A 22207-nucleotide genomic window follows, 5' to 3' on the forward strand; every position below is an offset into this window, starting at 1 on the left:
TCTCATCTGAAACATTGTTCAAACAGATGTTTGGCAGGTCCAGGTTATATTTAGCAAACTACAGATTTAGACCAGCTGTACATTATTCCTCATTAACATGAACATTAGCAGACATGAGAGGATTTTCCCTTTCCCTAAAGTTGCCCCCTTTACTACCTTTTTGACTTTTATGATTTCCTAATACACGCCTTACTCTCAGAGGGATATTTGTTGTTTAATCGCTCATTTGATGGTTAAAAGTGTTTTCTTGTGTTTGTAAATAATCTGTCAGACTGTGTAGTGTAGTGTGATGAGCAACAATAACTCTCTTTCGGTGGTCCTCAGTAATGGAGTCAGACTCTGATGGATCCCACTGCTCTTCAGATAAAATAGGAGCATCAGTTCACACCTTTCATGGACTGAAAACACCTGAAAGACTTCAGCTGCCAATTCTTGAGGTTCATAGACCTTTGGTACTCACAAATGACCAGCTATATATTTTTGTCATGTTTTATTTTCACTGGGTCTCCTTTGTGCCCTATGTGTGTGTTTGAGTAAGAGTTGTGTGTGTTTCAGTCATTATTTGTCTGTCTCAGTTGTCAGTCCATGTTTGGTGAAGTTCACTGTGTCTGTGGTGAAACTGACCTCTGTGTTAAAAGTCCAGCTGATTGCAATTGCAGGAGAAAGTATGACCGTGTGCGATCCGGCTGCAATGTGGTGCTGAGGGGTCAGAACTGTGGGCCGCGGCACATACTCAGTGCTGAAAGGTTGTAACGACACATTTACAACCAGGGCCCTATTTTTGCAAACACATTGGGAAGCTTTCCAGCGGATCCTTGTCTGTGAGTGCGTGCATGTGTGGTATATAATCTTACTAGAACATTACTGAGATATGATCCAATCAGTGCATACATGTTAGGTCAGCATGTTTAAAATCCTCAAAAATGCATATAATTGTAAAACAACTTACATTCAAATAAAATGGTCATATATATAAAAATAATTTTATTACATTAAAAGTATACTTTATAAACAATATATCATTATACAGCTACAGAAGTATTTACACAGTCTCAGTAAGATATTGCACTGTTATCATTATTATGTATAATAATTTTTATATTTTATAATGTTTTACAATACAAAATAAAACAAAATTAGTCTTTTGGTTGCGCATAAAATGCTGCACATGAGCTGCCAAGAGCTTAGTGATAGATAATAACAATAATAATGAGTTACATTAGCTAAACTTTGTAAGCATTTTAGGGTATAAAAGTGCTATTAAAGTGTTAATATATATTATTACTTTCAGAAAACTGTTTTTTAAAGCCAAAAACCAAACAGTCAAAACCCCCTCCGTGGTCTAAAGTGGACCTCAGAGGTGTTTATGACTTGGCTCTGCTGCGGTCTATTTACAGTTCATAGCCTGCTATGACGTATTATACTCTCTGAAATCTAGAGTCAAATATAGATGCAGTGCTTTGCAGAAGTTATGTGATCATTACACACTAAACAGACTAGTTACACACCAGTTAATGCAAATAATCTTGATGCCTACAGCTGTTTCTACACTGGTCATTTAAAATGTTGGTTAAAGTAAATATTTTTCATTTATTTGATGTGAATCAAGCAGCTGTTAGACTTCCTCACTAACCGACAGTTTCCCAGAAAGCAAATTCCCCATAAACCATGGAGTTTTGTTTTAACAAGGGGAATTTTTCCAAAGTTGTTTTCTTAATGTTTAGAGGTTAAACATGTGGGAGGTGATTTTTTTCTTCTTCTAACACATCGACCACCTGCTTCCTTTCCCTTACACAACCTGATGGCTCGCAGTTAAATGTAATAGAAGCTTACCTCAGCATTGGCCATAGTGTAGTATTTTTTTTGTGTTAATCTATGCAACAGAAAAACAGAAAGAATTTAAAAAGCAGTGATGTAAAGTTACAAAATTAACTTGTGAATAACATAAATCGTATGTACTCAACTTTCAAATGTAATTTCTATTCAGTTCATTTTTTAATGTGGGCAGTCACAACAAAAGTTGTCTCAAGGTGCTTTGTGATTACGGTGAAGCCTCCACGGTATCAGAGGGAGAACCCCAATGATCCCCTATCAGTCAGCACTTGGTGAGAGTAGGGAGGAAGAACTCCTTTTAACAGGAAGAGAACTCCAGGAGTGTGAGGCTTTTGTAAGGTTAAAGTGAAGACAGAAAAGAGCATAGAAAGACATTTGTCTCTTTCAGCTTAGTTTTGGTAGACTTTGTTAACTTAACGCTCTCCTCTCCCCTCCATCTCTTTCATGTTTCTGATCCCTCCTTTCCCTCTACTCTTCTTACGCGCCTTCTCCAGCCTCACCCTCTCTTTCTCCATCATCCAGTCTCCTCCCAGGTAACTCAAAGCCTCATCAGGTTGCCTACGTAGCTGTGGCCGTGGGTTGAGGAGTGACTGGAAAAAGGAACAGGCCAAATGGGTGAAACATGCAAACTGGGGAGCTTTGGGAATGTGCTTCTTCTTTTCCAGTCCAGCCTCATCCAGATCCTGCGGGCTCTCTGTTTGTGGCTCAGCCCATACGTCCAGTTCATCGTTGGGGCTTTTACTTCTTTCAAACCACTCTTGATATTTCAGGTATGAGTGGCAGTCGCTGGCTGTTTCAGCCCAGGGGTGGCTGCCGGTAAGCATGGCATATGTCAGGATGCCCAGTGCCCAGCTGTCTGTACTTGGCTCCACGGAAACCCAAACTCTCTTTTTCTTCTTCTCTTCACCATCCTTGATGCCATCATTTCCATCAGTTATATTGCTGCTGTCATTGTTTCCTCGAGCAACCTCAGCCTCGGGGGTGCAGTAAGGAGAACTGTACCAGACTTCTGGGATCCTGGTTCCCCTGGACTTTACCTGGGTAAATATTGATTTGCCACATTTAGACTGATAGTGGATGCAAATATGGATAAATTAGATGAAATATGCCATAAGTCTTGTGCAGAACACATCTGAGCCATAGGCGGCTGCTTTTACTTGGTTTTCTTCTGCATCATATCTTAGCGAACAGCTTGTTAATAGACCTGCCAGCTAGATGCTATTGTTATTTATGTTAGTTTTGTCCTTCATACTGACCATGCCAAAGTCTCCCAGTTTGACCCAGCGGCAGGCAGAGTCACAAAGGAAGACGTTTTCTGGTTTGAGATCTCTGTGGACAAAACCAAGAGAGTGCAGGTGGGAAAGTGCACCACACAGTTGAGACACCACCCGCTGACAGCAGTCCTCCTCCATACCAAGCTACAGAACAAATGGAGAAGAAGAAGATAGAAATATAAAATAATTATTTCAACGTCTAACAAAACAAATTATCTTCCAAAACATAAATACAGTGTGAGTTAAATTGTTCAGGAATCATAAGTCCTTTGTTAAAATCTTTATACCTCAGGTATGATGACTTCGTACAGATCACCGAAGAGGCTGGCTTGCTGAGCAAAGATGTAGTGTGATGGTGTGGAATAGGCTATTCCCAGAGCTCTGGTCAGGGATGGGTGTGTACAGAATGACAGGGAGAGGTTATACTCCCTCAGGAAAGAGAACAGAGAAGTAGAGTCACGAGGGAAGAACTTCAGAGCCATCGGAGTACCTGAAAGATCCAAAGATACTGTACTGATGTAGGTGTGTTTTTAGGGGATCTTGAAGCCATAATGTGTTTGTTTAGCTCCTCACCTCTCTTTCTGTGTACAGCCAGCATAACCTTTCCATATGAGCCTTCACCCAGCAGCTTCAGGACCTTGAAGTGCTCTGATGTGTCCATTGAGTTCAGAGACTGAGCCGTCAGATGACACATCTCATCCAAAAGTTTTGCGGCAGCCTGGACAAATAAACACAAAGTACTGTAATTACACCAATGCTCTTCCAGTGGTTTCTTTGTTTTTTGTTTTTTGTTTTTTTTTTTTTTTTGGGGGGGGGGGGGGGGGGGCATATAGTCAGTAAGACCTTTGGCTATCCCAAGCAGCTTTCTTAGATCTGACTCACCATAATCACTCACGACAGGATGGCAGTTTTCTTTTAAAACTTCCACTCAAAAGTCTGTATAAAAGTGTCTAAAAATTGTCTAAAACCTATGTGACAAGCCGAAAACAACATGACCTTTATTAATTTGTATCAGTCAATAAGAAATCAACAGGTAATCTCTTAAATCTATTAAAAGATCTTTACCGCAACAAAGTAGGTTGGGTAAGTGCTCAGTAGGTTTCAGGAGTACCTGATTATGTGGTTGCTTAGAAACCCGCATAGTGATAACATTTTATATTAGTCTTGCAATTGAGTGTTGGTGGTTAATTTAAAGCCCACATCTAATTGAATAGGGGGGGTGAGATAACAAAACATTAAACCAGTACAGACTGACTGGTCAAATCCAATGAAAAAAAAAGCTTCAAGTTTGTTGACTAAAGAAAGCTAAAAATATCTTTTTGTGTTTGTACTCCTATACTCTGACTATGAACCTCCACTGTGTACAGGTGTCAGTGTAACAACACGATTGGCTAATATGGTTCCTGTTTAACAGGTTGTGGGTCCTTAGGGAGCAGGGATTGTTTCCTCTCATAGATCTCTATTCATGAGTGTCATGTCTCCTACTTGTATAATGTCTTTGGCTTTGTTGATACAAAGCTTAATGGGTGGGAATGTGAGAAATCTGCATAATAAGATTTCTAGGTAAGTAGTGTCCCTGTGTAAAAGCAGGCTGAATAAGCAGGTTTCTTATATTTCATGTAAGCAGATGATGGTGACAAGACTCCACACTATTTATTGATATCATACTACTGACTTCCTAAAATATCTCTCTTCTGAACTGAATCCCTCGCAGCTCTTTGGAATGTAACACCACCATTGCAGGGATGATCGTCGTCATGGTGATGCTTGCAATACTCGTTCCCGGGTATAAACATGTCTGTTAATAGCCTCGTTAAATCCCCCCACACAGTCACACACGCAGCAGTGTTTTGTTTTGTCTGGTGATGTTTCCACTACAGCTGGCACCCTCGGGCCTGGGTTAGTTTGGATTAACTGTCACCGTACGCATCCAGACAGGGAGCCTCTCATTACAGCTCATCAGTGAACAGCTCAGAGCCGTCAATGTGCTGTGAACCCTTCACTGAGGCTTTGTTCACACTAAGAGAATGACTCGGATCTACCTAAAATTTTTCTACCCATAAAATTTGGGAATTTTACTCTTATTTGTCTTTAATTTCATAAAAGGGCCCCGAGAAAGAGTTACATTACATTAGCAGTTAGCTGGGAATAAATGCACCTTATTTTTAATCATTTGCACCAAATTAAGTTTTTGCATTAAGTTTCCATTTTAAAGAAATGAAGATTATAACTTTGGCAAAATGTGCCTTCCTAAAATAAATGCAACAAATATTTATCCCATGCTTTTTGATAGCTATCAATAATAATAATAATAATAATAAAAACTGTTGCAACATCAGTGGGTGTCATTTTATGCTCTCTAATCCTCCTCCACTGGGTGGTTTGGGTGGAAACTGAACTCTAACCCTCTGAGCATCTGTGTAATGCCCAGATTACTAAACTATCAGAGATAAATGGCAGGACCATTTGATCCTTTGCAGCAGTTTATATGTAATTTGTTAGATAAACAATTTAATTAAATTTGATTTATATAGTCCAAATTACAACAACAGTTACCTCAAGGTGCTTTATATTGTAAGGTAAAGACAAAAACACAGAGAAAACCCCAATAATCAGACAAGACACCCTGTGAGGAAGCACTTTGGCAACAGAAACAGGATCAGTAAATGAGGGAGTAAATTGTTTGTGACTTTTTAAAAATATAACATCTTCGTTATTGTGGGTCTAATAATAAGTGTTAAAACACACAGTATACATTTTAATATGCTTCTTTTATCTCTAAATATGAAGGTGCATGGTTTAACTGAAGAGCAGGGATCATGTAGAAGATTCCTGCTCAGATAATAGGGAAAAATCCAAAGTTTTCCATTAGTGAGACTAAATGCAAAGAGGCAGTTAAGACGGTGTTTAAAGAGCAGCATAGCCGACGGCCTCGGAGGTCAGAAAGATGTAAGATGAAGTCAGGATCAGTTTCAGCCTGACCAGAACAACTCCAGCAGCCCTCAGTGGGATGCCGGGCTGAGACAAACACAAAGCTGGACCAGTAGTAACTGATGTGTGTGTCTCAGAGATAAATGACCTGGTGATGTCCTCTATATGAAAATGGATCTCTGGGGACCACAAAGCACCTATGATGATAAGATGTTCTTTCTGTGCCTTTTAATGTGTCTGTGTGTTTCTTCACCTTAGCAAAACCAGAGACTGACACGTGTTAGATCTTACACCATGAAGATTAATAACATACAAAGGATGCATAGAGTCTGAAATACTTTAATGAGTGTAGTATATGTATATCTCTATGTCTGTTCCCAAACTCGTAGATTACTGCTTCAATCTTGAAGAAACTAAGCCTATAAGCTACTTAGGGTACCAAGATTTGTAGCATTTGTGTGGTAATACAAAATATTTACATCAATTACAAAGTACTGTTTGTCCAAATGCACGTTATATTTTTACTGACCACCAGACGATTTAACTGTTAAGAACTGGCCAGTTTTTGACCATGTTTGCCATAAAAGGCATTGCTGCGAATGATGGGTGTGGTTGTTGTACTCATCCCTCTGCCCAAAATCATATTTTGCACTAATTTAGTAATTAAGCCATTTGGGTTTATGATTCACATGTAGAGCAACATTTACAAATAATAGAAAACATGTGTAAAACAATCACTGTAAACAGCTGATGCTGAAATGAGCCATACTAAATACATGATGTGGCCATTACCATACCATCACTTTTTATAGTTTACATGGTCCTAATGAATTTCTAATGGTTCCAAATTCTTAGTAATTAAATATATTTTCTTTAAAATTCTCAACTGTAATTGGGCCAAGTTTGATGGGTCGACATATTAATGCACATACACTGTGAGTGCAGTGTGCATTGTATCCAGTTACTCCATTTAAATTATTTTTAAATGATTGGATGAGCCAGTGTATTTTTTAAATTAAGTTTTCCAGAGGTAATTTGGGTTTGATTGGTCCAGGTTAGGACAAATCAATAATTAAAATATCTCCTTCGAGAATAACTGTCCTTGTTACACAGGATACTTCTCCACCTCTGACTTACCGTCATGTTGCTGCAGTTGTTCAGTTCAAAGTCGGTGATCCAAAGCTACGTTCTCCTCTTCATTTAGCAGGTGCACCAGCTGGTAGAGCCTCCACACCGAGTCTTCTTTCCACCCACCGCACCAAAATGCAGAATTGTCGCAGCCGGCAGAGTTTGGTTGTAGTCTGCACTCAGTCAGGAAAACCCTTCGACTGGATTGCGAGAGGCTTTCGTGGCTGCTGCTGCTGCTACAACCTTTATCCCAAAGTGTTCTGTCCTCACCTCCCCACCTCCTCGTGTCCTCTCTTATTGCAGTGAAAGGCGGATCCACACATGTTTGTGTGTGTAGAAGACCGTATGTTACCTCCAACCTGTCATTATTTGGGTTTTGAGTTCAGTTGACCTGTGTTTTGCACCAGTTATCTCTGTTGAACATTTCACACATTTTACAATTGTGACTGTAATTTCAAAATTGACTTAAAATTCCACAAGTGGCACTGACGACTGCTAAAAACATGACTCTCTATGAAATAATCTTTAGTGCACATTGTCATAAAAATAAAGTAAAAAAACCCCCAGAAATTTGTAGAAAGTATGACACATCTTAAATGGCTTTTGTTGTCTGCTAAAGAATAAATGTTGGTGGTTTGACAATAGACAGCTGCAGCAAAGGACAATGGAATTAGTCTGGATCCATGATATAGTCCTGGATAGCTGGATAAATGGTTAAGAAAATGGATAGGTGATCAAGTCAAAGAATAAATCTCACTTAATATGGCACCCAGTTTGATAAAATTTATTACTGCTGTGATTGGAATGCAAATATCTGAGATCTGATATTTATTTTGAATGCCAAAGCTTGAGTGGTGTGTTTTTCAATGCTTTCTACACCACACCTCAGTGCCACCTAACAATGGTAGACCTGCATACTTTCAAAAAGGAACACTAGCTTGGAAGAGCATGGAAGGAGAAAGTACAAACCCCCACAAAAATCTGTTGCTCTCAAAGGAAAATGTAGCCGACAGTTGGATTCTTTTCCTCATGCAGTCATGTTAGGTTCAGCACTCACTGGGAAGCATTTATTGCACTTACAGTAATGTATTGAGTTGTTTTCAGCTCCCACACGTAACTGTGGTCTACTCTTCTTGTGCAGATGTGGTGAAGCAGAGGACATGGAACATATGAGACTACATTCCTGTAATGACCCAAATATTTGGCTTTGTGATTTTAAATCAACAAGTGTCATTCAAAAAAAGCTGAAGAATCTTTATTCAGCCTGTTTCTAATCTGTAGCATGATCAGCATGTCTTTTATGTTCCTTTCCTCTTTTTCTTTTTTCTCTGTCATTTTAAATATTCAACAGCTGCTCTGAACATTGACTTGTAAACACCAGTGAAGTGTCCTCTGGCACCGAGATGAAGAGCATTTTATCAGCTCATAGTAATCTATGAGGAACTGAACCAAACTGAACATTGGTGTCATATTTTTTAATGGTACCAATAAAACAAAAACTATTTTTAGTCAGCATATTGTTGTTTTGGTTATTCCCTCCTCTGCTGGTCCCTTGTTGCTCCGTTGGTCACTAAGTCAACCCATTAGCACATATCATACACATATAGTCACGCCTTTCTTCAACCCTCTCTAGCTCTATATCCAGTGAAAGGATTCTCCTGTAACACCCGGACCCCTTGTGATTTCACTGATCCTGCTCTCAGCTGCTACCAGCCACCACAGTCCACACATACTGGACAACTGCAGTGTTCCTCTGGAGGCCTCATATTAGTTACAGTGAAAGTCTGTCTGTGAGTGAGATCATCTGTCTGTGCCTACATGTCAACACGCTCATATGCAATCCTCATTATGCAAGCAACACGGTGTCACTTCAGTTCAGGGTTACAGGTCGCAGCTGAACAGTGGCAGTCGGTACATTCCCCTCATGTGTCACCTGGACTTGTGTGGGCTCTTTTACCCCTGCTATTTAAAAGTTTTAGCATTCCACTGACATGTGTGGCATGTTTGTGTTTTCTACTCAAGAAGCTAGGAGTATTTATTCAGCTTTAAGGGGAAAAGTTGTATAAAACCATGTTCCTTTTTGGGATTCAGCAGATATATATATATATATATATATATATATATATATATATATATATATATATATATATATATATATATATATATATATATATATATATATATAAACTAAAAAGGGAAGTCAATGCTGAAGTGCCCTGCATTTTTTCTAATAGCCAGCAGGGGGCGACTCCCATGACATCAAAAGCAACTTCAAGGGTTTGGAAATTACTTTTGACTTACAACTCAGTGAAGATTTCCTAATGAGTTTATGGTCTCAGTTAAAATAGAAATATGCTTTATCTTACTCAAAGGTTGGGAAATTACTGTGTCAAAGCAGCCAAAATATAAAAATGTCATCTCTGTGTTTCCGGTTTCACGTTCCTTTTTGGATCTTTGGGTTCCCTGGTGGTTTGTTCATCATGCCTTCATGGACTCAACAATTTTGGATTTTGTGTTTGGTTTGCACAATCAGTAACCAACTCTCCCATTATGTTTGTACTTCTGTTTCCTGCATCATGCACTCAAAAATATACTGAACTCAACACAGGAGATTGTGATGATCAAAACTATAAAAAACACCAGTGCTGAGGTTTTTCTAACAAGTGAGGAGCAAATGTTAAAGTAAATAATCAAAAATCTCTTTAATGTAATTATATTCAAAAAACAAACACACACACACACACACACACACACACACACACACACACACACACACACACACACACACACACACACACACTTATTCTTGTGTCCCTAAACCCCAAAAGTATCACACTGAGCACTTACATCAGTTTCTAAGGCAGTTTTATTAATGACTGTAAAACAAGACATACAAATATATAAATAGCAATATGATGGTTTATAGAATGATAATAGATATTATTATTAAATATTACAAAATACTTTGACATAGAAAAATGTTTAGCTGGAGATGCCTGCATCTGCAGCTAAACTGATATACAAATACATAATATAAAAGCTTATAAATAGTAACCTAATTATGTACCGAAAATAACAATAAAAAACACGAACTGCAGGCACTGTGAGTGTAAACAGTCTGAGAGGGAGTAAAGGTCACGGGTGACAGTACCTTAGCACAGTGCATTAATACAATACATTTTCAAAGGCGACACGTAAACTGTGACATACACGTCTTATAAATAGCAAATTACATTAACGTACAGTACATTCCGTTTCCTTTTCTCAAAATAGGTCTTAATGACAGGCAGCATAAAGAAAATCCCAATAATCCAGTAAGATTTCTCTCATTTTAAAAATGCTGAAACCTTGATCTTGCATTTTTTGAACTTTTCTGTAGCTCTACTCTCTACTCACCACTTCTGACATGCTAGTAGCTTCGTAAGGCTGTACTTGGACTACAGTAGCTATTTAAGAATGCTCACAATAACAATGACAGTACATTCTGGTGCTAGCAGATATTCAATGTTCACTGTCTCAGATTAGCATGTTAGCAGGCTAAAACTGACTTATTAGCACAAAACACAAAGTTTAGTCCAGCTGGGAGTTGCAGTTTTAAAGGCATTTGTTAAAAATAAACTAAAGTGAAGTAACTGAATTTTAAACAAATAAACAAAATACAGACAAGACGTCAGACCGTTCATCTCAAGGGAGACATCAACATCTATTACCCTATCACTGTTGAGACGTTTAACTCAAAGTTCTGTATCATGGACCTCAATCAAATATGAGAAATTTCAGAGTAATGGAAAATTAAATATCATATCCTGTCATGACATGATATGACATCAAATATTCAATATTTTTTAGTCCAGCTCAAATGCTGAAGGGAAAATCATAAAACGTGACAGTGGTTATGTAGGAAGACATCACTAGTTTTGTCTTGGAGGCTTGAGTTTAATGTTTTGGACAGGGGGATCGTCTCTGGAGTTGCCGTAAGATTCTTTTTGACCAGTGACAGAAGACTTGTAGCCGGTCTGAGATCTCTACAGAGAACCTGAGAGCCTCGAAGGCTGTGGAGACGACCGGGAGGGAGGGAGACGCCGTCTGAGGAACTTGTTCACCGATCTGAAGATGGAAAGAAAAAGAAACCAAAGTCATTGGTTGAATCAGAGAAAGCACAAAAACTGATTGTTTTCTCTTCACTCTCTGGATGAGATTTAATGGGAATCAATACATTTAGCTGTGGAGTTGAATGATTAAATGTCAGGTCTGTTCTTAATTTGTTTGTTTCCTTTTGTTAATCTATATTTTGGTCATTGCTTTCTTTGAGAGACAGGAAAAAAGAGTTTAAGAATTTAGTCTTTATTCCTTTATTTTTTTAACCCAGGTGGTGATTAAATTATGTAATGACTACGTGGTCAAAAACAACACAAAAAAACAAAAAAATCAAAAGATGAATGTGAGTCAAAGTTAAAGTTTTACATTGTTATGTCAAACACTATCTTTTACATTTTGTAGCCATATTCTTTAATTTACTTTTTGCTCTAATATCAACAGTATCAGTTTTCAGTTAAAGTTAATATTAAATTAAAGTGTAAGAAATCTCTTGTGTGTCATTTTCAGTGGATTTTCTTTCTAAAAACAAGCAGACTCAGTAAATTCAAGCCATACTGTTGCTCTCACCTTTTCTAGAAATTTTTTAGTGAGATCGGACAATTGCTCGAGGTGGTTGCTGGCGCCCTCAGCTGCCTGAAAGGGCACACTGACATTTACTTGTGCAGTTTTCAACCACTTGGTGTGCAGCCTGAAGGACTCGACGTACACGTAGAGCTGAGAGAGAGACTCGTTAACCTGCAGAGATGTTAAGGCGACAAATTAAGTGAATATCTTTTAAACTTTGATAGCATTTAGAGTGCATTTCGACCGTTTAAATCACTGATAGGAGAAACTGGATGATTACCTTCAACGAGTTGAGATGGGCAGCAGTGTGTTTTATTACAGGAAGACTGTCCAGTTTGTGTTCTATGTCCATGAAGGGCACAAGCTCGGCTTCTGGCTGTTAAAATATAGCGAAAACGGAGGTTTAAAACATAACCACATTTTCTTATAATACTTATTATATAGGATTTTTAATTGTTAAACATAAACTAGAATGCTCACTTGAATCAGATAAGACATTTTTCAAGCTTTCAGTTCACAGTTATGCACTTTCACTTTTGGTGATTTACTATGTTCTTTAAATGACTCATTTTTCACTTGCTTTATTAAAAAGTGCACAACCAATTCTCTCATTTACCGAGACATTTTACAAGCCTTTTGCAGTAACACTCCTACAAAGTTTGTGCTCGAGTGTATCGTGCTTATTTTTAATTACGCCTCAAATTTTTCTATTTCTTAGTTGGAGTCCAGTTTTCGGTCAGTGAGGAAAGATCTGATTTATTTTGACCTAATAACAACAAGTTTTGAAACAAAAAAAATGGTTCTATGACAGAAAAGCCAACATGGATCTGGAACAGGAAGTGTAAAGTTAAACCTTACCAAACCATGGAGTTTTTTGGAGGAGGTGATGATCTTGTCCAACTGATGAATCATTGGTTCAAACACGCTGTACGGACAAGGGGTGGGACGGGACGACGAATGGACAAATAGCTCAGCCAGTATTACCAGGTAGAGAAGAAAAGAGGTGGTGTCATGGAAAACTGCAAAGACAAGAAAAAAGGATCAAAATAATAAGTTACAATCTTGTGTATTTCATTAGGTTCTGTGGTCTTTCGCCTCATCAAAACACAATCAGCCACATAAAAACACCAGCTCCACATTTATTCAAAGCAAAGGATCGAGCTGAGTAACATTCAGCTGATGCTGCTCCCAGCTGCACACACACACACACACACACACACACACACACACACACACACACACACACACACACACACACACACACACACACACACACACACACACACACTCTCTCATAACAGGTGGCTACTGGGCTGCATTCACGTTGCAGCAGAAAGTATCACAACTCAACCTCTTCCCCTCTGTGCGACCCAGACGTGCTGCTTCTGAATCAGATAGAAAAACCACAGAGCTACATGGAAACTTGTTTTCATTTCCAGCCTAAATCTGGACCACATGACCCACAAGATTAATCCTGAGGCAGCTGTATTTGTCACGGCAGTTAGGAACTATTACGCCATCAATCTGATGCGACTGTAGGTACATGCTAGCATTAACACCAAAGCGTTTGTTGGAGATCGGATCTAACGAACAAACAAACAAAAAAAACCAAAAAAAAAACCTCACACCCTCAGATATCAGATCCAGACATAAACAGTAATTCAAAGAAATCAGATAAGAGCAGGAGATCAGATACGAGATAAAACAAGCATGGATGGTGGTTTAGACACTAAAGCAGGTCACTGTTAGCATTTAGTACTGAAGGAGTGTGGGTGTGTGACAGAAGGAAGGAGAAAATTTTCTGCAAAGTGATAGCCGGTGTTTCCCAGAAACACAAGCAGCATGTTAACAGGTTAGCTGACATTTTTCATAACACTGTTTTTATTTGACCTGCATAAAGTCTTTTCATTTTTTTTAAATTTCAGACGCTGTTTCAGGTAAATCACATCTCAGAAGTGTCACCAGGGAACAACATCAGCACAAACTGGAGCCTCAAATGGCTTCAAATGGTCGCTGTCTTTTCCCTGCAATTCTTTTTGAAGCAGTCAAAAATGAATGGATGAGTACCTTAAAACGACATTTTTAGCTCATACTTGCTGATATTATGCTTTCAGGTTAAATGTAGAGAATGCAAATGTAGCGAACCTCAACAAAGTTATAGCAGCAACCACTGATTAGCCCATACGGACATAAACCCAATACAAAAAGCAAGACGACTATAGCTGCTTTGTCTATAAGACTGTTAAAAAACATTCTACTTAACTCACAGCGAATAATACTTTGTATCTAGTACCACAGTCTCTTATTTTAGGCTGCATGGCTTCAGAATAGTTGCTACACTGACCACTTTGGAAACAGAAACTATGAGTTTGCCTTTTTACTATCATACAAAGTTGTTTTGCTCAATTTGGCAGTTGCCTAATGACACATTAATGCCAGATTTGCCATTTTCCATCAGTACCTTGTTGTAGCTCTGGTTTTGGTCTCCACTGGTTTCTGGGGAAATTATCTTTCTCTTTGGCTGCTAAATGCTTAACTATGTAAACTCTATTCAAACACCTTTCATGAGTCACAGCTACCTCCTGCTGCCGCATTTAGGTTAATGAAGCAAGGGTTGAGGGCTGTAAAACAACAGGCAATTAATCAAGAACACCAAACTAAGCTATAAAGCTGAGGGGCACTTTAGATATGTTACTAGAAGCAGCACAGTGTTTATATTTTATGGCCATCCCATTTAATGTTTACGTATGAACAATAAAAAAAAAATTAAGTCTGATGGACTGGACCTCCGTGACTGAATACCTCCTACTGTGCTTAGTTAATCCCTGGAAAGAAGAACCACCCTGATGTTATCTGTTTGAGAACGAATAATTGCAATGAGTCTTCTGTAGTTTGTTTTGTCTCTATTTCATAAACTTCTTTTCATCATAACTGAAAGGAGTAACACCAAAATCAAGATTAGTTCATGTCTGCAGGTCTTTGTAACTTCAGAAATCCCATTATGCAGAGTAACAAAGAAATGAACTGTCCGTTAGTGTTAGATCAGGGATAAGGAATGAGAGGTATGCTGTGGGCTTTTTTTTCCCAGCCTGCTCTGGGCCTCTTGTTGGAAAAGGAGAAGGGAGCTGGCGCAGAAGTCTGACTCAGATTAATCTCTTGGCGGTGACATCACCGGGCAGATGCCCCGGGCTGCGCTTTTTAGAGGGAAAACATCCACTTTGTTATGAGTGTCGGAGCACTTTAAGCACTTTTACTGCCACTCAGGCACTCGGGGCAGTATACTTTATGGGCTAAAGAGGTCAACAATGAGGTAAAAAGGGTGAAATTGTTTACCTAAGAAAACAAAGTGAAGTTTTCGTGATGTTTTATCCATTTAAAATGAAAACGACTTGAATATTTAAATTATTTTACACAGTTCAGTAAAGGTGAAAATTTATTAAATGTTTCTACTTATTGTCTTCCCTATATTTTAGGTTTTATTTCTTCCATTTTTGCTTCTATAGTTTTTCTTTCTATATTTCTATATATTAGCTTTATTCTAGCTGCTGTCGCTGGAAGATAACTTTCAACCTTGATCTAATTTGCTGGTGACCTTTGGTCAGACATTATTCTTTGGAAGTCAGATTTCATCTCGTGACTTTGGCTGATCAGGAAACAGCAGGAAAGCAGAAGGTCAGCAGCCAGACAGACGTATAAAGCTGTGACTTTATAAATGTTACGGTAATGTCATTACAATGTGAATTTTATCCTCCACTTTTTAGTTACTAAACCCACCAATGCTATATGATAATTTGGGGCTTTTTTCTAGGTCTGAATGCACTCTATTTAACATTCACCCTCCAATAAATGCATTGGAGAGCAACTTCAGCATCTTGCCCAAGGATAATTTCGCATGCAGACTGGAGCAGCTAGGGATCAAACCACTAACAACCTTCTGATTAATAGATGACCTGCTCTGCCTCCTGAGCTACAACTCGAAGTAGGTTAATGGAGTTATGATTGTCTTGTGAGTTTAGCCTGTGGAACAAAACAGTGTTCATTTGCTAAAAAACTAAAAATTTCATAATGAACTTGTAGTATACTTTTATGTCTTACTGACCAGTGAAAGCAAAATCATGCCTCTCCCTATTTGTTTAGATAGCACTTGGTCTTAGTCCAAATTAAATTCACCAAGATGGCATCCATATGGCCCTTTGTTGGACTGGGAACATGTTCAGGGTGTACTCAGTGTTTTAGCTAAAGAAAGCTTAGATAATACGCAGACCTCCCATGATCCAAATAAGTGTTTACTAATGGATGGATGGAAGCTGAGTCACTGAGGGCACCAGTGTCATAATGCTGAAACAAAAGATGGCTGTTAAATCAACGCATCTGGTGAAATGTACTTTTACATTCACAATGTGACTATTAATTAACAAACAATAGAGCTGTTTGTTAATTAATGTAACTGAAATTGATGAATTTAGGCTTTAAAAAAATGTCCCCCCCCCACCCCCCACCACCACCACGACACACCTTCTTCATCCAACAAGTCAATAACTTTCTTTTCTTCTTAAAAATCTCAATATAAAGAGTTTTGCTCTTTCACTCTTCATCTGTTTGTTCTTGTTATGAGTGTTTAGTATTAAATGCACAGGGGGTCAAGAAGAGCTGGGAAACAATATTTTTCCGCCATCAGCATTCATGTCTGGATCTTATTACAGAGCTAAAATACTGCATCAGAGAACAATTTAATACTCTGATATGAGTCAGACATCGACCACCAGACAAATATATTGCTGTCTGCTCTTCACTTATCCTCAATTTTCCCGATAGCACAAAACCTCGTGGCTTGATTGTAAGAACAGTGTAGTTTTTGGATTCAGTGTTGAACAAGATTCAAACACGAAATAGTTAATAACAAAAGTACAAGCACTGAATGAGTGCAACTGTGGCTTTTGCACATGCAACAGCAGGCTTCATGTTAAAATGATTTTCAGTTAGTGAAGGGCTCAAAATGCTTCATTTAGTTATTGGAAAATTACTGAAAAAGCCATCAGCAAAACCCAACTGTCACACTAAGAAAAACATCCTCCAGCAGTGCTGCGTACAGTCATGTATTTGGCAGAGTAAACAGCTGTGACAGCATAACGGCACAGAACAAAGTTGCTTAAGAAGCAGAGTGAATGGGCCACCTTTAATGTGTTTAACAGGTCATTTCATCAGCACTCGTTTACCCACGCATGAAATATCAACACACGCACACGCAAGCTCTCACATAATCACAAGCTTCCACCGTTTCCGATCGGGTTCGTGTGCTCTTTCTTGCTGAGTCAGACAAACAAACACTGGAGTTTCCTGTGTTTTCTCTCTGACACAGTGAGTGCCTTATTTCTTCTTATTTGCTCTTCTTGTACTTTGAAGACCGTCCAGTGAATAAAGTGTAAAGCCTGAGTGGCGGGAGGAGCTCTGTCATCTTTCTCCAAAACCATCAAATAAACAAGAAAATGGTAACTTTGTAATAACTGAAGTGTGAGGTTTGGCTTTCAAACAGGTTGTTTCAGGAGCAGAGTGACAGCACTAAGAACGTGTTTATATGTTTTTCTACCAAAACTAAAATAAAAAACACTTTGGATACTTCAGATAAACATAAATATATAATTTTATATTAACAGTGAATCAAATGATTATGTAGTCTAAAAGGTGGCACCCTAAGGTGACAAACCCTATAAAATTATAACCTGACTGTGCTGTTTAACTCCTCTAAAAAGCTTTACACTATAACAATCCAAAAGTGTTTACTATTTAAAAGCCACATACTTCCCTTTAGGGAGTGGAGGTGGAGACCTGGAGTAGAGTTACAAGAGTGTGAAAGTTGCACTTACAAAGTGAGGTGTAAGTTCAGTCACTCTGGATCATTCGGGATTTGAACTTCAGCGTCTGTTTGCCTAAACTTCTTTTTATAGGTACAATTTTACAGAGCTACAAATACAGAGTTGAAACTAGAAGAAAGAAATTGTTTGACTCAAGAAAAGCCAAAGAACAGAAAAAAAACAAGAGAAGGAGGGCATGAGTCCTGCTGGTGGGATTACGCGCTAGCATCCTGGAAAGTACAATAGTTCTATAGAAATTTACGCAAGCCCAGTTTCAAATTACTGTTACAGAGAAATGCAACAGGAAGTGTGCTGAAAATGCCACTCTGCTGGCCTAACAGATGTGCCATGTCATTGTGGCTGATTGGTCCCATATATATAACTTGTGAGGTTCTTGCAGCACTAAATTGTTGAATCTATCCAAACCTGACATGAACAAAAGCATGTAAATGTCAAAATATTGCTGATTTTCATGCTATAAAAATCAGCTAAATGGGGGAAGAAAAAGATTCTTAAATATAAGTGGCATTGATTTAATTAACAATTCTTAATAATATTAAATTAGCCAAACATTTATTTTACTTTGTTTTTCAAATTGCAGAGCATGACTGTGTGCAGTTTCAATTCCTGCAGCATCCTGTTTTCTTAGGTTCACTGGAGACAGGGTGACATCACTCCAGTATGTAGCTATATACAGACTTCACTGGAATTAATCGTTGCTCTGCCCCATACAGCTAATCCATTTATGTAGCATAACAAGGGGAAACCTATTCCTTAAAATGACTCATACTCACTACAACATCATAAAAAAAAAAAAAAAAAAAATCATAGCCAAGCTTGAAATCTCCCAAGAAGCTTTGGACCATAATGGATAAAACCACTGCAGTAATAATGATTCGCATAATCTGAATATTGAGGTTGTTTATATTGAGGTTTAAAAAAAATTGGAGTGGATGAGTTGCAGTACCATTTTTGTCCACTTGGGCAAGCTGGTATATGAGCTGACTCACTCCACAGCAGAATCAGGGTTCAGGCCCCTTATAGTGAGTCTGCAAATTACATTACAGTAAATGCTGGTGATGTGCAATGATGACATCACTGTCTGATGACCTGACTCGTAGCTTTCACAACTTTTGGATAAACAGACTCTGGGTGCCTCATGGCTCCTGTTTTTGTTACTAGTCATCATGTTTTCACAGTTCGTTGATGATCCAGTAGTTTTTGACTTAGTAAGAGTGTCATACAATACCAAACTGATTGGATGAGCATCAAGGAAATATCATTCCCAAAGCACAGATAAAGAGAATACAGTTAACACAGGCTCAGTTCTTTAAAACTACTCCAGCTATTAAATGTTATAAAACCTGAGATGACCACACAACTAAAGTAGCAACTTGATTTATTCTGTTATTTTTCCTCCTGTCACTGTGACTGATTACCTCCAGACGACTGCGTGAAAGCAAAGGAAAACTGGTGTTTTCATGTCAGTAAAACTGTCAAAACGTTTTTTGTTTTTTCTGCTGACTACAAAGGAAAACCACAGAGCCCACCTTCACTGCCCAGTGACCACAGCTTCCTTTTCATTCATAAATATGTGCGCCAGTTACACAGCCATTCATTTCTGTTGCTGTCAGAAACTAGGAAGTCCACGTGTAGTGTTGCCAAATCTCTCAGCTAAGCAACAACAACAATTTATGACTTTCATACACTGTGTTGACATGATGATTGCCTCTGTAAAACATTAAAACAGCACCATAATGTGAAGTTATTTTACTTCACTTTGATCCTACACAGCACAGTTTTATAACTGAGCATTTCAATAGTAAAAACTAACTAAACACATTCATGCAGTACTATTTTAAATACCTCTACTTTACCTGAGTAGTTACATTTTATACAAGCTTATGCGACTACTTCATTATCTGAGCGATATAGTTATTACTTAGAGTGTTTCTCTTCCACCTTGAGCAGTTACATTACAGAGCAGTTACAGTGAAATGCTGCCTGGAAATTCATGTGTCAGCATTAAAGAGTAGGTTGGCCAAACAAATGCTACTTTCTACAACACTTTTAATACCCTAAGCCCATTCAGCTTAAAGTCCTTGTGTACTTAAGCAACTTTACTTTTCACATTTATCTGTGAGTACCTGTTTTTTATCTAAGGATCTACTTTTTAACCAGCTCGAACAACCCGGGAAACCCCTAAGACACAAAGACATGCACACTGACACACACACAGCACCAGCCAATCACAGCCCAACCTGAAACTAAACAGTGGCTGATTTCTAGAGTTCAAATTAAACATTTAAGCACTTCAAATATCACTTTGAGTTTAGTTTCAGCCACAGACTGCTTGGGATTTAATCATTCATCCATCCATTCATTGCCTCTCCCTCTCCACTTCCTTTAGGCTAAAAGTAAAAGTAGGAGACCACGTGCAGCAAAGCCCCCCTTCTTCACACAAACATTCACTCTCACACTCACAGTCACTCACACCTCCCCCTCTTTCTTTAAAAAGTAACTTAGACCAACTTACATTTCATGTTTCTGCTCCTGCCGTAGTAAACAAACCTTCCTCTGAGTCCAGTGTGAGTACAGTACGTGTGAGTGATTGTGTTTGTGTGGACAAATGTAAAAGTTCCCTTTTATAGCATAGAGTATGACACATCACCTGAGTCATCAGCCATCGTCGCCATTTAGGCATCACACCCACGCTGGCCAACCACCCCTCCTCTAACCCCCCCCCTTTATCTGAAAAAGCTTCAAATTTCTTTGTTTGTTGAGGTGATTCTAAATGGAGGAAATGATAAATTAAAAAAAAAGCAGAAAATACCAGATTGAGCAATTTTCCTTTCCTCCTCTCTCTCTTTCTCTCCACTCTTATGTTATCACCTCACTTTCTTATTTTAACTACATTAAGTTTAGAAAATAAAACTCAGTTTGCAAAACACTGAAACAGATTTAAGAAAGTAAATGTAAACTCTGTAGGAATGAAAGTGGCTGTAAAGCAAAATATAATTAGTACAACAACATATTAAATAAAAGAGGATATGGTGATACTTGCAGGAGTAAGTAGCGCAAACAGTGTGACCACATCCCAGCAGCATTGACCATTAATAATAAATGTACAGAAGGTGAAAAACATGAGGAGATGAAGACCGAGTGTAGCTTCGTGCCAGGAGTTAAGTCAATAATTTCCCCCAGGGATCAATAAAGTATTCTGATTCTGATTCTGAATACTATTCCCAGATAATAGAAACTAATACTCATAAAGGAGGAAATCTCACTTCTGTTTCTGACACTTTTCTTTGTATTTGATTTTCTGGAATTTCAAAAGTTTGGAAAAAGATGATCTTTTATTGTCATTCTGTTAATAATCTCCTGCCTGGGTTTAAAAAAAATTGATTCTTTTTTTCTAAGAGCTGAGGCTGTACTAATGAATTTCTTCAGAGTTGCGAGTTTGCGTATCAAAGGGATCACGTCAGTTCCCCCTGCTGAAAGTCATCTCTGTAGTGTAGTGATGGAAACGTTCAGGTTTAATCATTTTGTTTGTAAGCCGATTAAAGCACCTACTCAATATTTGTAAATATGATTTGATTTGGAAAATGATTATAACACAAAATGTAAAATATTCATCATTAGCAGCTTTTTCTTGTGAGGTGGTGGAGACCAAAACAGAGGTAAAAGAGAATTAATCTTGGCCTGACTCACACATTCAAATGGAACATGACGTAAATAACTGTTTGCAAATAAAGCTGCCGTATGAACATTAAAGAGGATAATAATATATGTAGATCTTGTTGCATTCAAAAACTAGCCCAACGTGTTCATGAGAAGCTGCGCTTTAGATTCACTACTATATTGAAGATATCTTTAATCTAAAGCATTTCTGCAGGATTGTCTTCCAATGAACAGTTATAACCCATGGTTGAAACAGGAAGGGGCTCTCCTTGGTCAGAACTTGCGGCAGATGGGTGAGAAAAACGGGACAGAGACCAATGTGGACTTTATCTCTATTTGGACCAGTCAGGTGATCCCTGATTAAGGAAGTGTTAGGGCGTGGGCAAAAAAAAAGCCTCAGGACAATAAGGAAGTACGTTCTAGTTGTGACCAGCAGGAAACCACCACACTCACAATAGAAGTAGTGCGTTGGGAGTGTAATTCTGGCATTGAGTCCAGGGCACAAGGACACCACACTCACAGTTATCATCCTGGTTACAAACAGGAAATGGTGTTCATTCTGACGAACTAGCAATCAATCACATCTTGCATCTTCTTAACTTTTCCTGAGTTTTCATCAAACTTAATAGGCTTTGTTTTAGTAGGCAGTGAGTTTTCTCACCAGATCTTGGAAATGCAGCCTTCAGTGTCATCTTCTTCAGGTCTTAGGTGCTTTCATAAGGTGGCAACCCTCTAATTGCACAATAAGGTTTTAATCCTTCGACAGTTTCTGGTCCAGTCTTATGTTAAAAATTCCACATATGCCCTGATTAAAAACGGATCCTCCTTCCAATAAAACTATTTGCC

At 38.4% G+C, this 22207-nt stretch overlaps 2 protein-coding genes across 2 annotated transcripts; both read right to left on the bottom strand.

The window, feature by feature from the left end:
* Positions 1-1037: 1037 nt before the first annotated feature.
* On the bottom strand, positions 1038-7421 carry LOC146643180 (serine/threonine-protein kinase SBK2). The gene is made up of 5 exons (XM_085396875.1): positions 7176-7421; positions 3681-3825; positions 3395-3597; positions 3090-3251; positions 1038-2870 (listed from the first exon to the last, which is right to left on the bottom strand). Exons 1-5 carry the CDS (start codon positions 7179-7181, stop codon positions 2247-2249), a joined length of 1140 nt encoding a protein of 379 aa, XP_085253001.1. The 5' UTR covers positions 7182-7421; the 3' UTR covers positions 1038-2246.
* Positions 7422-10046: 2625 nt separating this feature from the next.
* il11b (interleukin 11b) lies at positions 10047-20354 on the bottom strand. Its single transcript, XM_085396414.1, has 5 exons — positions 20217-20354; positions 12687-12847; positions 12109-12204; positions 11832-11999; positions 10047-11273 (listed from the first exon to the last, which is right to left on the bottom strand). Exons 1-5 carry the CDS (start codon positions 20221-20223, stop codon positions 11103-11105), a joined length of 603 nt encoding a protein of 200 aa, XP_085252540.1. The 5' UTR covers positions 20224-20354; the 3' UTR covers positions 10047-11102.
* Positions 20355-22207: the final 1853 nt, after the last annotated feature.

The sequence above is a fragment of the Rhamphochromis longiceps genome, linkage group LG22 (genome assembly GCF_057381845.1).
Source record: "Rhamphochromis longiceps isolate RC_006_pf linkage group LG22, R_longiceps_female_GT1.1, whole genome shotgun sequence".
NCBI classification, from domain to species: Eukaryota; Metazoa; Chordata; class Actinopteri; order Cichliformes; family Cichlidae; genus Rhamphochromis; species Rhamphochromis longiceps.

What these genes read in the sequence shown, in the direction of transcription:
- LOC146643180 (XM_085396875.1), bottom strand. An exon ending in GGCTGTACACAGAAAGAGAG is followed by an intron (nt 3,598 to 3,680) that starts GTGAGGAGCTAA and finishes TGGATCTTTCAG; the next exon opens with GTACTCCGATGGCTCTGAAG. An exon ending in AACTGGGAGACTTTGGCATG is followed by an intron (nt 2,871 to 3,089) that starts GTCAGTATGAAG and finishes ATATTTACCCAG; the next exon opens with GTAAAGTCCAGGGGAACCAG.
- il11b (XM_085396414.1), bottom strand. An exon ending in CCCATCTCAACTCGTTGAAG is followed by an intron (nt 12,000 to 12,108) that starts GTAATCATCCAG and finishes ACATCTCTGCAG; the next exon opens with GTTAACGAGTCTCTCTCTCA. An exon ending in CTAAAAAATTTCTAGAAAAG is followed by an intron (nt 11,274 to 11,831) that starts GTGAGAGCAACA and finishes TTCCATCTTCAG; the next exon opens with ATCGGTGAACAAGTTCCTCA.